At 38.4% G+C, this 15,868-nt stretch overlaps 1 protein-coding gene across 2 annotated transcripts in view; it reads right to left on the reverse strand.

Annotated features, from left to right (window-relative positions):
- The window catches only part of GRK4 (G protein-coupled receptor kinase 4), a 37,399-nt gene that overhangs the window by 19,309 nt on the left and 2,222 nt on the right, over positions 1-15,868 (reverse strand). For both annotated transcript variants that reach the window (XR_014317472.1, XM_082760173.1), the window contains exons 2-6: positions 7,621-7,707; positions 6,855-6,967; positions 2,921-2,998; positions 1,925-2,025; positions 489-581 (exon numbers count right to left, since the gene is read on the reverse strand). Coding sequence is in view for 1 of the 2 variants with exons in the window: in XM_082760173.1 (XP_082616299.1) it covers positions 489-581; positions 1,925-2,025; positions 2,921-2,998; positions 6,855-6,967; positions 7,621-7,707 (472 nt within the window). In the remaining variant the exon portion in view is untranslated. The remainder of the gene's footprint in view (positions 1-488; positions 582-1,924; positions 2,026-2,920; positions 2,999-6,854; positions 6,968-7,620; positions 7,708-15,868) is intronic.

Genomic DNA, 15,868 nt, shown 5'->3' on the forward strand with positions numbered 1-15,868 from the left:
TATTGATTTAAAAGACTAAACTATTTGCTGATAAAGAAATATCTTGCTCTCTTAATTACTAGATCTGTCTCTACCACCTTGAAAAAAATGATTAGTTACCCAGTCACACAGCAGATTAATCTAGTTTTATAACATACTTATTAACTACTAATTAGACTACATTTAAAACTAAAGACTGACAGAATTCCCAAGAAAGATTGTTATCCCACTGCACACTTGACAGCCAAACATATAGAAATATGATAATAAATTTGCATTTATGTAATACAAATTCACTATATAAAGGCTCCTGAACAGATACTCAGAGTAGTGGCTCTCTCGCTATCCCATGAACATGATCATTTACACATTTGTCTTTCAGATCATAATTTCTCAAATAAGCAATGGTATTCATTAGGGCTCTACAGCATTATTGCCTTACAAGCAGAACTGGTCACAAAGCAGAGCAAAATTATCATACACACATTATAAAACAAAACAAAACTTACTTTTCCAGCCATTTCCACTGTAAAAAACGGGAAAAAAACACACTTTCTTGGTAAGCTTCAAAAGGTCTCCTGCTTAGGTATTCATGGACAATTCTAGAAACAGAAAAATAAACTCAGTCAGAATTATACTGGAAAACAGATGAAGTAGCAGATCAATCTATTAAAATCGACATAATGGAACTGTAGGCAGAAAAACCCGGTCATTGTCTTTACAATGGTTTTAACCTAGATATTTCACAGAGTGGCTGTCACAGAAAACTGTTCCTGCCAAAATACTAGTGAATGCCAAACCACTGTTACTTACAGCAACTAGAAAGTTTGACCACTGTATTCTCACTGTCTTCAAGCCCCCCTAAACATTGGCCTATCAGCAGTTATGCAGTGTAACTGTGGCCCCACAAATATGACCTCTAAAAGGTATTCACAAGAACGGATCTAAAAGCTTTCATACATTCTTTGGAAGCTGGTAGGTGAAGTTTTATTCTAGGATTTGAAATTGGAATACTTAATAACACATCCAAGCCTGAACTCCGTACATCTTTATCATTCTCCTTAAACTAAACACAAGGAGATGAAACAAAATTAGGAAGTCACTCAAATTGTATTCAGGTATTTATTGGACGAAGGACAGGGCATGACTACAAGACGGATCTTCCATTTGAGACATGTTTTATTAGGTGTTCTCACACATCCCTTTCAATCTTCTAATCTCGGGTGGTTATAAACTATGCTGATTTTTGTTGCCAGGGAGATGACCCAAGCAGTGACAAAACATAATGTAAGTCTTCCGACATGACCAAGCACGCCTTGAAAAACCAGTAGTATTAGACGCATGAAGGCTTTAGAAAGACATGCAACACTTGTAAACAGGTACGGTCCCTCCAAGAAAAGCCTTCCCTGCTGCAGCTGTGTGAAATATCACTGCGTGAGTTCAGAACAAAATTAGTTTGTGTTAATTACCATGATCAATCTTCTAACCAGCCACCTTAGTTGAATATAACTGTTGGCATCAGCTCAACCCATTTTCAAGAACCACAAATTGTGCAACAGCGTTCACAAGCCTTTCAAGTCCCAATCCTTAACTTAATTTTAGATTTTGTAAGTACCTTTATCATAGAAGAGAGCTCACTCAAAAGTTAAAAATATAATAAAGAAATACCATTCTAATGTAAAGAATACTTGGTAGTAGCCACACCACTTGAAGATAATGCAATTTTCAGCAAAAACAGCATTTAAGAAAAAGTTCTGCAGAAGTTAAGCAATGTTTCTGAAGGAAAAACCTAGTCTTTTCAATTAATCTTTTCCAAGCATCTTACCTACACTCAGGTCAGACACAAAATCCTTCTTGGTGTAATAACTTCACCCTTCATTTGTCTCACAAATGCATAAATTTCTCTTGAGATACATAAACACAGCATTATGCATTTTTAACGTACCTAGTACAGTCCACAAAAAGGTCTTTAGAAGGGTTCTTTTCCAGTCTTGCTTTACATTCATTTACTGTTTCCTGAGGTATTTCTGGCAAGTGTGCTGCAGACTTTACATTATTTGAAACAAACAAGCAAAAGACAACAATGAAAACAATTTTTAAATTAATAAAGTGAAAGTTCTAAATTCAAAATAAAACTGGCTACTATGGGAAAAGGAAAAGAATAATTTGACCACTGAGAAAACTATAGAAGTCAGATTCAGATAAAATTTCTATTTGTTCCCCATTAAAGAACTGCAATAACATTCAATGCATTTCTATTTCAATATCCTGGGAACTAGATTTGGCAATAATACAAGCTTTTTCTTTCAATAGGTCTACTACTACAAGAGCAAGTTATCTACTTGCTTTGGCAGGATGGAAGGGAGGAGAAAGAAACACCCACACAGTTTGGGAAATTATTTCAAACCAGCCCAAACAAATCTGTTTTTCGCCAAAAGGGCATGCGATTTATGGTAGTTCCAAAGAAACTATCTGAGAAGATGTTCCAAACTTGGAGTCTGTCTGGTTTTAAGGCAGAAAGACATTCATATGGGGTAAAGCCTTTTTCAGGGTGACTGACGTAAGAAAGTCTGTTCATATAAAGCAGATATGTAATTACATATTCACTGAAAAGCTTCTCTCAGACATCAAAGAACAGACTGAGTTTCTTTGTTAATAAGTCTTCCTTGGAGGCTAAACAAATATATCTTTACCTAAAACCAGTATTTTAATTTGAAAACATAAGAGAGTAAGTCACAATGACAATAGTGTTAACAGCAAAATATCTGCTTAAGCAGGTAAATGTCACAATCTTAGAAGGCAGTATACATTTCAGAAAGCCAAAAACTGGACTAACAAAGTTTGAAGGTCAGTTTACTAAAAACATTGTGACAATTTAAGTGTCTAGTGTATCTCAAATTTACAACACATTTGACAGTATCTTGCAGTACAATGTATTTACCCCATTAGTGAAGTAGGTCTCTAAGACTTTCAGGCCACAGTCTATACGCTTTTCATCTGAAGATACCTCATATTCTGCCTAAGGGAATAGATTTGAAAATTAATTTATGTTAGAGATATTTAACACTCCAGTCTTTTACATGATACTAAGTAAATCATTCCCCCGCCCCCCCCCCCCCTTTTTTATTACAGTTTTAGGTAAGATTGGAAGAATAAAATTACTACTTTCTAGAAGGCATGTTAACTGGAAGAAATGAGATCTAAAACTGACCCTTCTTCATTCCTTGAGGTAATAAAACTGAGTAGATAGAACATCTTGTGACATTTTTGACTTGGTAAAATATGGACTGAGATGTAGAAAAAGAACACTGTGACATTTGGTATATTTTTCAGATACAAAACTGGCAGTTTGATAGAGCTCCAGAGGTAACTATGTTTGGAAAGGAAACATCAAACACACTGGTACTGAAAAGCTCCAAGGACTGGTTACTATTAATAATTTTAAGGAATAATCTAGAAGCAGACATCAGAAGTTATGACATTTAAAGATAACACAGGAGCTGAGGAAAGATTAATTGGAAAAGAACAATCTCCAACAGCAACCTGTGTTAGCTTGGTAAGCTGGGCCAACTCAACCAAAGTTTATTTCATATCTCAAAACGTAAATGCAAGCACCCAGGAACAAAGAATATAGGGCAGACCTCCAGAACAGAGGACTGCATCACCCATAATAACACTGGCACATTAGGACAACAATCATTAAAAACCTCAGAGGAAGTTCCAAGTAATCGATCTAATCAGTAGAGAAGAAGTTGTATACCTTTATAAAGCAAGTCATTAAATAAAAATGACAGCTCAAGAGCCAAACAAACATACAATACTGGAAATTACAGAAACCTTCATCTCGAGTCCTGCAATCAATCAGCTAAGCCATAGTGACTCACTGCAACGTCATCAACATCTTCTGCTGAAACATTATGGTATCAACCACTTCAACACAGTGCTCACATCCATAAACAATTCCAAGCCATTGGTTTTGCTACTTTAATTCCACAACGATCAGTCTAATGGCACACAACTCTTCTTCATCTAACAAACAACCATACCAAGTCGGAAAACTTAATCAACCACAGCAGTGCACTTAATGCTTTTTAACGTTTTAAACTCTGCCAATGCCGTTGGCATACCGTTTTAAACAGATACTGTATTTAAAAGGAAGTTTAAGAGACCGTCTTGTCAGCTAAGCTCTGTTACTCACTGAGCTTAAGAGGGAAGTTTGAGTTGCCACCCATTCTTTTTCATACTTGAGTAACCTTGTCCCCAGCTAGTGCAATGAGTCACTGGATGATTGGATAACTTCAATTCTTCGCTTTAATTTCTGTTAGTTTTATTCAACGATTTCACAACTTTTCTTTTCTGTAAAGCCACAAGCTGACTCCAGACTTTAAGGTCACACCTTCACAAGAGTTAGAACTTACCAGTCTTACTGCTCAAAACATGTAGGCAGAAGTAGCACAGTAACACCTTGATTTTGGCCTCCTAACATAATCATGACGCTGAAACCACATTGCTTCATATAAGAGGATCAGAAAACTCTTAAAGTTAATATGCCAGGCTCTTAAGACACTCTATGGTCATTCTATGCCAGAAAGTTTATTCTCAGAAGGATTAAGTCTACAATTTAAAATAAAAACTAATTAAAAATAAACAAACAAAAAAGCCAACATGATCTGGCACAACCTGATATAAAGACTCCACAGCCATAGCCTTCCTCTGCACATTACCACCTTACAGAAAGAGTAAAAAAGAATAAGTGGGAAAGCAGCACTTGAACAAGCTTGCTGACCTTCAGTCCAGAAAGGAGAATCAGGCTAGCTCACAAACCTTTTGGAAGAGATAGCAGATATTTTATCTCACTTTCTTGATCAAGGGAGCATACTAGCTTTTGGATCATGAGACTCTGATTAGAGTTATCTTAGCTTTTCAGAGTCTTCTTGTTTCAATGATTCCCAAGTGCACTTCTTCACCAAGATTTTTTCAAATGGAAGTTTAAAAAAGTAATCTACTAAAAGGGATGATTTCATGAATTATCTCAACTATGACAGACTTTTTAAAACTTATCCAGGTGTTGCAACCCACGAAACATTATAGGTTGCATATCTGAAAACAATTCAATATATTCAGTGACTTCTTAGAGACAATTTTACCTGAAAAATAACACATGCAAAGACACCCATGTCTTAAAGTTACATGCATAATTTTTTTCTTTTTTTGTGCTGTTTAAGATTTTACTACTCTTTATGTAAGCTCTTAGGGAATAAAAACATACAGAAATTGTAACCAATGATGTTACATCTGCTATTGTCAGTGGTCTCCCTGCTGTGTCTGGCTCAACAGCTTGTTTGCATTCCCTCAGGATCTTTAACTCCAAATAGATTTCCATTCAATTCGTTCTACATATACCATTGTCAAACTGGTCTCTGAAATCCTGTGCTAGAAATAGCTCCTGCACTTCTGAAGAGTATAATGAAGTGCACCCAGAGAGTCAGCCTAATTACACAAAGATTCATTGACCACAGAAAAATGGTCACTACCATTGAGTCTTCTGAGCTACATCACCACGAAGAATGAAGATGAGATATATTTATTCCAATAAAGTAAAAATATTGTTACGGACTCCAAAAATTAAAACAGGTACCACATGACCACAAACAGAAGGCAACGCTACTTTCTGTTTCACACCAAAAGTTCCTTTTAGCTGATGGAGTGTCTCAGTTTATACGCCGATGCGGAGAATCGAGAAATGGTGGAGAAACAGCAATAAACCCATGTACTTGCTTACACCCTGCACCTTTCAGAAGCATCCCACCTTCTAAGACTGCAGTTTAGCATGCATGTAAGCAGCACTACTACCCTGCTTCTCTCTTCTTTGGTCATTTGAACATAAATTAGAACAAAAAACAGGTGGGATAAGAGCTATTATTCTCTTCTCCTAAGGCCTGTTGTGTGCCTGCCTGCTCTTCCCGTCGCTTTTCTCCTCCCCTTGTGGGCTTAGTTTAAGGATTTTTACCAAACATGGCTGTAGGGGCACTTCCTCCTTCCCCTCATTCTTTAGAGTTAGATACCAAAATGCAAACGTATCAAAACACTTCCTTTTCCCTTGCTCTCTAGAATCTGTTTTCCCTCCTTCCATAGTTCCCTAAATTTCCATCTCCATTGTAGTTTTTAAATAGCATGCTGTGACTACCCCAGGGCCAGTTAGCCTAGGGCTAGACTAGCCTGCGTGCCAGTTGCAGCATTTTGAAATCTGTTTATAACATTTTCAAGTCTGAGTAACGTAATACTCCTTGTAAACACATCCTTTTAGGCTCAAGAAGACAAATAGCACAGTCTCTCTAGAATTCTCTTATTCCCATCATGCCATCTTTATACCTCTGAGCATGCCAAGATGGCAGAGATTTTAGAGTAAACATCTTCGTTTAAGAAGCAGTGCCAGAATTTATTGACATCCATCAAAAGTTACAGTTTTATAGCTGGCAAGTATAAACTTGCTAATACACAAAAAAGAAAAGAGTGGTTTAGCTAAAGAGGAAACCAAGAAAGTCAGATTCAGATGTTGTATGGAATACAGCTTTTGTCAGCTGGCATCAGCCACCTGAGCTGTGTCCCCTCCCAGCTTCTTGTGCCCCCCACCTGCTCACTGGTGGTGCAGAGTGAGAAACAAGAAGGCCTTGCTGCTGTGTACGCACTATTCAGCTATAGCTAACACAGTGGTGTTATCAACACTGCTTTGGTCACAAATCCAAAACACAGCACCATACAAGCTACTCTGAAAATACATCAACTCTATCTCAGCCAAAACTAATACAAAAAAAAAAAAAAAAGAGTATGAGCTATCGACTATGGATACCAATGTCCAATTTCTCACTGCTTACCACTGCATCCAGAAATTCAATGCATCTTTTCAAGTCTGGTCTGGAGTCACAAAACTGCCTGAAGAGAAGTCTTCCTATTGGCTGTTTGTCGCAAAGCTGGTTATAATCTCTTTCTGAGAAACAGACGAGAAGTAAACATCTCTATTTTAATCTTTGCCACAGCAAGAACCTTATTCCCATTTGAGAATGGGACAAAAAAACACTAAAGCATCAAGATTTTACGTTAACATGTTTAACAAAGACATCATCAAAATCAACCTGAAAAATAGTGAAACACTCTTCCTGCCACATTTGTCTCTGACAGACTATCATATTTATAAAAACTAAAAACATATTGAATGATTTAGTTAAGATTCATTTAGGATGAGGTTGGAAATTAACAATACTGTGAAACAGCAATACCAATGCAAACATGACTGTTTGCAAAGAAGGAATATAGACTAACAACAGAAAAGACTGAAAAATTATTACAAGACTAAGAAAAAGATTAGGAAATTTACTTCCATACCATTCAAATTACAATACAATTTCCTTTTCTAGTTCATAGCTTTGCAAATTTATCTTTCAGAAGCAGTTTCCTTTAATAAATAAGGAGCTATGATGCAGCTTCTATCTTATTGTAAATTTACTTCCCCATAAATTCTCCATCATGTTAAAGGTCTGAATGTTCTGCATTCAGAGCAAGACAGAAGTCTTTCATTTAACACCACCAAACTTACTCTCTTCCTTCTCAAAGATAAGACAGACTGCTCTGGAGGATACCTACCGATTGAGCATCTAATGCTTTCACATTGACTAACAGGCGGCAACTTCAGCATTTCTCTCCATTTTTTGCTACGCCCACTTCGTTTGCCTAGAAGAAAAACAAAAAAGCAATGTAAAACACAACACCACATCAAACTAAACTCTGATTCTAAGCAGCATAAAATTAAGTCACTTCTGCACAGATCTGTCAGGCTGCTTTTCACATCTAAAAGGAAATCCATCAACAAGGATATCCAAATCAGTAACAAACTTTATGTAGAGAAACTTTTATATGAAACACTAAAAATGCAGAAAGGTTTTTGCAACACAAACACTGGCTCCGGATGCGCATACAGAATCTCTCTGCAAAGAAAAGGCAAATATCTAGGAATTCTGAAAATTGCAAACAAAACCGAAACATCAGCAAAGTCAGAAACCAAAAAAAATTGGGCGTTACATCTCAACCAGTGAAGAATGGAAGGCATTAAAGTCAAGTAATAAAACACATCAAGTTTTTAAATGCATTTTTGAATAATCAAGTTGTTTATTTGTTTTCAAAGGGTGTAAAGATAACAGCAGTCGACCCCTAGGGATAAACGAGTGGGCACTAACCAAATACATGCTATTTATTGAAGGCTATGTTAAGATACATAACAGCAGACAGAACTTAACTGTTGCAGAGTCCAGATCTTTTCAATGCTTCAGATTTTAGTACTTTAATAAAAGTGATTAAAAGATGCTACAATATTTTTTAGATTGGATTGCAAAAATACACTAGTGCTCCATTTTCTATGTTAAAAATGGAATTTTAGCACATCACTTTGACCTGACGAAGCCAACTGCACTTGCAGAAGACCTGCACACTTATCAAAAAAAGCAGAGACGGATGGACACACAGGAACACGTTTCTTTTTCATTGCAAAACATTTCAACGGAAGAGAAATTTCTGTGCTACAGAATATTTTAGAAGAAGATTTTACTAAGTGATACGGCCAGATGCATTTCCACATGACAGAACAGCAGCAAAAGTGCACGGAGAGTTTCTAACTGTATCAAAGCACTGCATACTGTTAACCACAATGGGAGAGGGAGGAAGGGAGTTACCCTATGTAACCCGAACAGAAACCAAGCAGCAAACAGTGCTCTTAGGTCTTTCAGAACAAAATTGTTAGGGAGAAAGGAACTAACACCTTCATAATAATAAAACAGATCTAAACGAACACTTCACTCAAACTTGCATCTTCTTGAAGGGTTCCACCGCTGCTGCCAGAGCAGCTCCAGCTCAGTGTACCTTAGCTCTAATCAAATTTAAGTGATCTTTGCTAATGGGAACATTGATGTCTCACTGTGCCGCTGCAACAAAACTCTCAACTCCAGTATCAGTAGAAAAGTAAACAAATACGAAATACAAAACCATAGAGATCTGTCTTGCAGAGGCTCTTTGAACTGATGCATACTCCCTAAAAACCTTCTACAGCAAGATTTCCTCACGTTGCTTTGTAGGTCGTTCACCTTCCAAAATACTTCAGCACAAATACACCTACTTTACGCAGTAGCAGAACTATACATGAAGCTTTAACATTACCTGCATCATTAAAGCAAACTTCCAACAGATTAATAAAATACTTTTGATGTTTAAGAAAAAGAGTTGAATACATACTTGAAAAAAAAACACACACACACAGCCAAGAGATGTATTTCTTATAGAACTGAACACCACCAAAATCAGGGAATACTGAACTGTAGCCTGTACACGTGCATTGAGTAGAAAAGGACTGAGTCTAGATTGTTACATCAAGAAAAACATTCGATGGAAGCGTCAACCTTATTTTTAACCCTGTCACTGAAACTTACACTAAGTGGCAAGGTCCACTGAAGTTAAATTTGTTCTGAGCAGTTTCTGAAAGAAGGACTCTTGTGCACAACCCAGCACAAAGAGCATAGACCACGAATGAGAAACTGACCCAAATTTACACCACAGTGCTGTATGGAAAGAGTAAAACCAAGCTGTGACATATATCTTCTGAAGCACAGCAAAAGAAAAAAAAATAGCACTAAAAATGGGGATCTGTACATCATACTTCAAGTCCAGCTCAGGGCAGCCTGCTGTATTTTGCTGCACATATTTGGCAAGTTGGTTCCTGTGCGACCTTTGTGAACTTCATTCTACAAGAGACCACATGCTCTAATACAGTTGAATTTCCCATCTCAGAGAATTCAATAAAGGCTACATAATTTATTAATGATACGCAAGAATCAAATGCTTGTAAGCATCAGCTAAATCATCAAGCTTTCTTTTTGTCTGAACTGCCTGTTCTTAGATTCCAAGAGAAAGCACAGAAGGTCTTTATGTCCCAATAATGTGAAGAGGATCTATGAGCTCCATAATTTACAGATAAATTAGCCATTTCTGGTAAAAGTTATGGAGGAGAACAATTTATTTGTCATATTATTGCCTAACAGCAGAAAAGCGTATTTTTCCATTTCTGAGGCAGTTCAAAGCAAGTATGAAATTAAATTCTAACAGCTGTGGTTTGTGAGAGTGTCTCAATATTGATTTCAGTGCTTCTGTTCTGGATCTCATTCTAAAATACTTGAGATAAAATTATTGTAGAAAGACCAATGGCTTACTTTCCAACAGGGCAGCAATAAAGCCATTAGACCAGTCTGCCTTATGGATGACCTGTGTGTTTCAGATGAATTACCACTCTCACCTCTTTCAGATGTAATTGTTGGCAAGAACGATGTGCAAGTTGAAGCGACTCATCTTTTATAAAAAGAAGGGTGGATGCAGCAATCGACCATGACAATGAGGAAACACTGCAATTACAGCTTCAAGTACATCAGAACCTTCTCCTCCTTCCCAAATTACTTCTTAGAGTTAGAATCTCAGCATTCGCCTCTTCACATGTTTTTGCCTCTTAAAAAAACATGTTCTAAAATCAGGTAGGTGGAAGTTAAGATGCTTTCATTTTCCAACTTAAAAAAAAAAACTCTTCAAAGCAACATTTGTAAACACGTGAAGTGGTTGGCTTATACGTCAGCAAAAGCAAAAATAATTGCAAAAAAGAAACTACTGGGGTAAAACAAAGCAATCTGGTGTGGAAACAGATCTACACAATTTGCAATATTTATCAGAGCAGCAGACAGACTGCCCAGTACCACAGCAACCTCCCTCACGGACAAGGAGCACGACATTCATTTCATCGAGCACAACGTTGAAGGAACATCGTTAGCCAGTCTTCTTTGAGGTAGACAGAGAGAAAACTTGGTTTCTGCCCTACAGAATGAGAATTATTTATGAGAAGTATCATTATTTATGATACTTCATAAATATTTATGAGAAGTATCATCCTGTCTTTGGTTAATCAAAGTGCACAGATTTGGGGGCTGATACTGTCACTGACATTCTGGTCCTGAGCTGCTCGGTGGCCTCCGAGCTCCAGCTTCCTTGCCAGTGCACCCCTGTGGTTGAGCAGCACACAGCTGCGCAGCACCAGGGGTGCACGATTGCTACAACATCACTCTTGCAAAACAGAGTCCACAAAGCAGATCATCAGATACCGGCTGAGAAATTCATACCAGACCACACCCAAACGAGCTCTGAGAGCGCCTAACTGCATCAAGGCAAGGACCTACCACATGCCCTTTCCTGCACGAGTCGTTCGAGTGGTTCATTTCAAAATGCAAAAGCTCTGCATCACCTACACTGGGAGGCAAGAGGATAATCCAGGTACATACACTGTCTGAGAATAAACCTATCCTACAGTAGAAAAAGTTGCAGACAAGTTTCCTGAAAGATTTTAAGTTCATATGAGCTCCTCCTACTCGCAGCCACATTTTCCTTCAATCCACTCAGGAAGAAGATTGAAACCTTTCACCAAAAAATCAAAATATTCAAGCTCGGTGACAGCCTTACAGTACAAAGATGTTTGTAAATGTTGTCCACTAAGTAATGATCTTCCATAGTTTGCCTTAACCACGCGAAATTCACCTTCAAGGCACTGAGCACTACAGAATTAACTCCTTAGGTCTGCAGATCAGAACAGTAAACTCCAAAGTGGTAAAAAACTAATGGTAACTTGAGGCCAGGAGATGAGTTCACGCTCAACATCACTTTATTCATGATGCTTACAATTCCAGACAGCTCTTGGTAGTACTTTGTGGGGTGTCTGCACCCTTCTCCATGGCACCAGTCAGATTTTTTTAGGAACTGAGATGTCAAGAAACACAAGCCTGGTCACAGCTTCACAACCAGGTTCAACAGAGTGCCATTCTCCTTCTGAGTTTCAGACACACCACACAGATAGAGAGAGAGGGAGCTGAAAGTTCAGGTGTCAGAACAAAGTAGGCACCTACCCCTTCAGCATTAAAAAGGCCAAGGCACTTCTGAACACCAGTGGAAACAAAAGTGCAAGAGGTCAGAACAGAAACACCTAGAAGATTAAAACAGATTTTTGTGGTATTTTAAAGATAATATTGCTTACATGCCTGCATTCAAATGCCTAGTGGGACTTCAGTGAGGTAAACCTGGAGTCTTCTCACTCATTTGATAGAGCAGTAGCACTGGAAGCGGTTAAAAACCACACGTGCCTCTGTGTGCACTTCTGCAGGTTGTGTACGTGCCCCACCATGTAGTGTTCCCACTGCTACAACCATCTGAGCTACTGGTTCTTCCCCTCAGCTCTACACGCAATTCCAGTAAACGTGTGTAAGGACATGGTGTAGTGGGTGTTAGTGGTTGGGAGGTGGTTGGACGAGATGATCTCGGAGGTCTTTCCCAGCCTTATTGAATCTGTGATTTTATGCTGAACAGCTTCTGCACTTCTTCAGCAATGAGGTATCAAAGTCTTGTATCAACTCAAGCAAATGCAACTGATCTGACCTAGATTTTATTAAACTAACCCTGCAGTCCAACAGTGCAACATCCATAACACGTCCTTCACAACGGCTTAACAAACAGAGTTTGCTAGGCAAAAAAAAACAACAGAAAAAAAGCAAGAAATCTCCAAGTTTACAGATAATTCCTTGATGAACACGGGTTCTTTATCACGATGGCACGCACTGACTGCAGAAGACAGGGAAGAACTGTAACTCCTTAAAGGACATCATGAAGCCTCTAGTTCTAATTGCCACATTAGAAAGCAGCAGAGCAGCAATGTATATCAATAACTAGGCCTCTCATGCCGTGTTTATTTAGTAAATGTAATTATTTAGATTCCAACATGCCCACATGCATTCTTCTTACAGTTCATTAAATAAAGGACAAAAAGGCAGACATCGTGCATAATTCTGTACAAACACAGGAAGACATGTTTCCTGCCACAATGAGTTTACAGCAATTTAAAACACAATGCAATAAGGGAGCGCAACAGAACAGAGGAGGCAAATAAGGGAAGAACAGACAAAAATAACAGCAACTGCCAAAACTCGCAGCAATCTCACGTTAAAATTTGTATTTGCTGCCGGTGAATGAACTCCGAAGAGTGCAATTCTGGCTATGAGTGTGCCTTGGTTTCCCACTCATTCATACTCCTTACATAATTATCGATTTTAGTTCAGTTTGACAGCCAAGCTGCAGTGAACTGAGAAACCTCCTTACAATTTTGTTCCTAGTTACAACCACACTCATTATAGAACGTTTGTCTGTGTATCATCACCAACACTATATGGAGTTGTTACCTTTTACTGCAAGCAGAAGTAGGATTAATTTTGCTTGCAGAATTATGTAATTAACTTTTAAACCTAGACGGATCAAACACACCATTTAAGTGGACTGCTTATGTTTTGTGAGGTGTTAACCCAACAACGTTTCGATCCTGAAGCAGGTATCTTTCAAGATTAGCTGAAACCAAACTGCGATCGCATTTTGTTACCAAAAGGTCCCTGCTAATTCCATCCTTGGGTTGCACCGAACAATTATCAGAAGCACAGGAGCTCGCTGATCCATCTGAAATCTAATTTTGGAATTAAAAAACCACCACCCAACAACACAGGGAAAAAAAACACCTTAACAACCCACGTATCCATGATTACTTTCTACTTGGACCTATAAACCATCGGACCCCTTCGGCAACCACAGGCTTGAACCAATACAACCAAGAGCTTGGAGGAAACACCGCTTCCAACTGAGGCAAGATCTTAATTCAGCTTAAACTAATCATGGCACGCAGCACATTATGTGCCTACCAGCAGACTGTGTTCTCATTTGCAATTTGCTCCTGCCGGGGCAGTAGAAATGAATTTGCAAGTGGATGCAAATGGACCAGGTATGTTCAAAATGTGCTCTTGGCATGGGTCCCCAGTTGGAGTGAACTGCCATTGACTTCAAAGGACCTGCAGGTCTACCCTTTGAAAGCCTTTCTGGAGAATATTACTTTAGGCAATGAAAAAAGGAAGGCTCTTACGCAGTTTAAAATATCCAGCGATGAACTTCTTTCAAAACCTCACCGATTACATGTGGGATGCTAAAGGGAACTTGGAGCTTACATCTACTCAAAGGATTTATTGAGAGTGATTGAAACGGCTATGAAAAACAGAAGCTACCAATATAAATAAAGAGAAAAGCGAGTATAAAACACAAAATGCAGTTTTGTTCCTGAACTTTTAGATTTCCTTCAGAATAACATAGCTTATATTTATTATTTGGCCATATTTCTGGGTTAAATTTTTCAATATTTTTAAGAGATACTAATTGCAAAGATGTTGCTGGGAAAAAAACGAATTTCTTAATTCCTCTGCTCTTGTACAAAACTAAAATTTATATTGCTACATTCTTTTACACATCAAAACCCCTGTATGTGAGAAGTCTGAGTAAGGAGATCATGAAACTGCAAGGCTTTTCGCTGTCTGTCTCCCAGTTCACACATCACTATCACTTAACTGTTTTTATATCTCAGTTCCTGCACTACAGCGCTCACAAAATCAACTTCAGGTTTGCTTTATAATCTCTTGTTTTTCTACTGAGTCACTCGTGCTGTTCCTCCACAGGGCTGACCTACAGAGGAAGTTTTCTTTCACAGAGATTACCCTTAAAAAGCAAAGCATGCAGAAGAGGAAGGGTGCTGGATTAGCGCAGGCCACTTACCCCAAGGAACTGGGGCAGGGAATGCCAGAGCACCCTGCACTATGATTTTCACCTGGAGGCAAATCCCACTGGGGACAAGCAGCACAGTCTCTCAGCACAAGCAGGTCAACTGGAAAAGTGCAGGAAAGAGAAAACTCCCGCTACAGCTCCTGACTTCAATCTTTCAGCCACAAAGCACCACAGGGTACTTACTCTACGTTATCACAATATTTTCTGGCACTAGGCACATACAAAAGTCATTGCAAGCCACCATGAACACCCATGTGTGATGATCTGATTGTTTACAAAGTCACATTAAAAGGAGCTAAGTAATTCTCACAGCTTTCCTTCTTCGCATAAAGAAGTGTTATAGTTGCTGCAGAGACATTACAAGCCATTATTGGAAAGTGCCAGGCTTCTATTAAAATAACTCATTTTATGAAAGCATTTCAAAAATACTCTCAGAGAATAGCAACATAAAACAGAGTTGGAAGTTTGGAGGCTGGAGGGAAGCAGGGGGTTGATCTGACCTCAAAATTGGGACTAGCAAACTTCTATAAACCAACCTTATCGTCACACGAAGTGAACTAGATGATTTGTGCATCTAATGAAATAAATTATCAGCAGGACTGTTAGCTCAAAGGCAAACAGCAATACCACTTGGGCTTTATTCTGTAGGAGAGAAAATAGCAAAAAAACTGCATTCTGTCCAAGGACACTTACTAGTTCCTTGCTCTCCAGTTCCTTGCAGCAAGCTTTATATATGTAAGATCAGCTTGAGACACTAGACATGCTCCTAGCTGTCCAAGGTGTGCTAATTCTGTGCACCTACCAATGCAAAACCCCAATGATATGCACATGCAAACAACATTCACATGCAAAAATCACTGCCTAAAATTAGAGGAAACTGAGGAGCGCAAATTTGGGATCACAATTTTGAATGTCAGGTCTGGTTTAAGCGCTCAGTTATAATTTTCTTTAGAAATGACACTATTTACCAGGCATTTCTGAATTCTGATTAAGCCTCTGCCATACCCTCTCACCAGACGAGGGCAAGGACACATCATTCATTCACATTCTGTATTTGCAAAATGAAGCTAACTTAGCTCTAGGGCTAAAAGACTTCGCAAAATGCTTTCAAGACTACAGTTTTTTCCTACCATCACCTTCATCATGAAGGCATCTCAAGTTAGACAGGGAACCA

The sequence above is a fragment of the Aythya marila genome (assembly GCF_965140915.1).
Source record: "Aythya marila genome assembly, chromosome: 4".
Lineage (NCBI taxonomy): Eukaryota > Metazoa > Chordata > Aves > Anseriformes > Anatidae > Aythya > Aythya marila.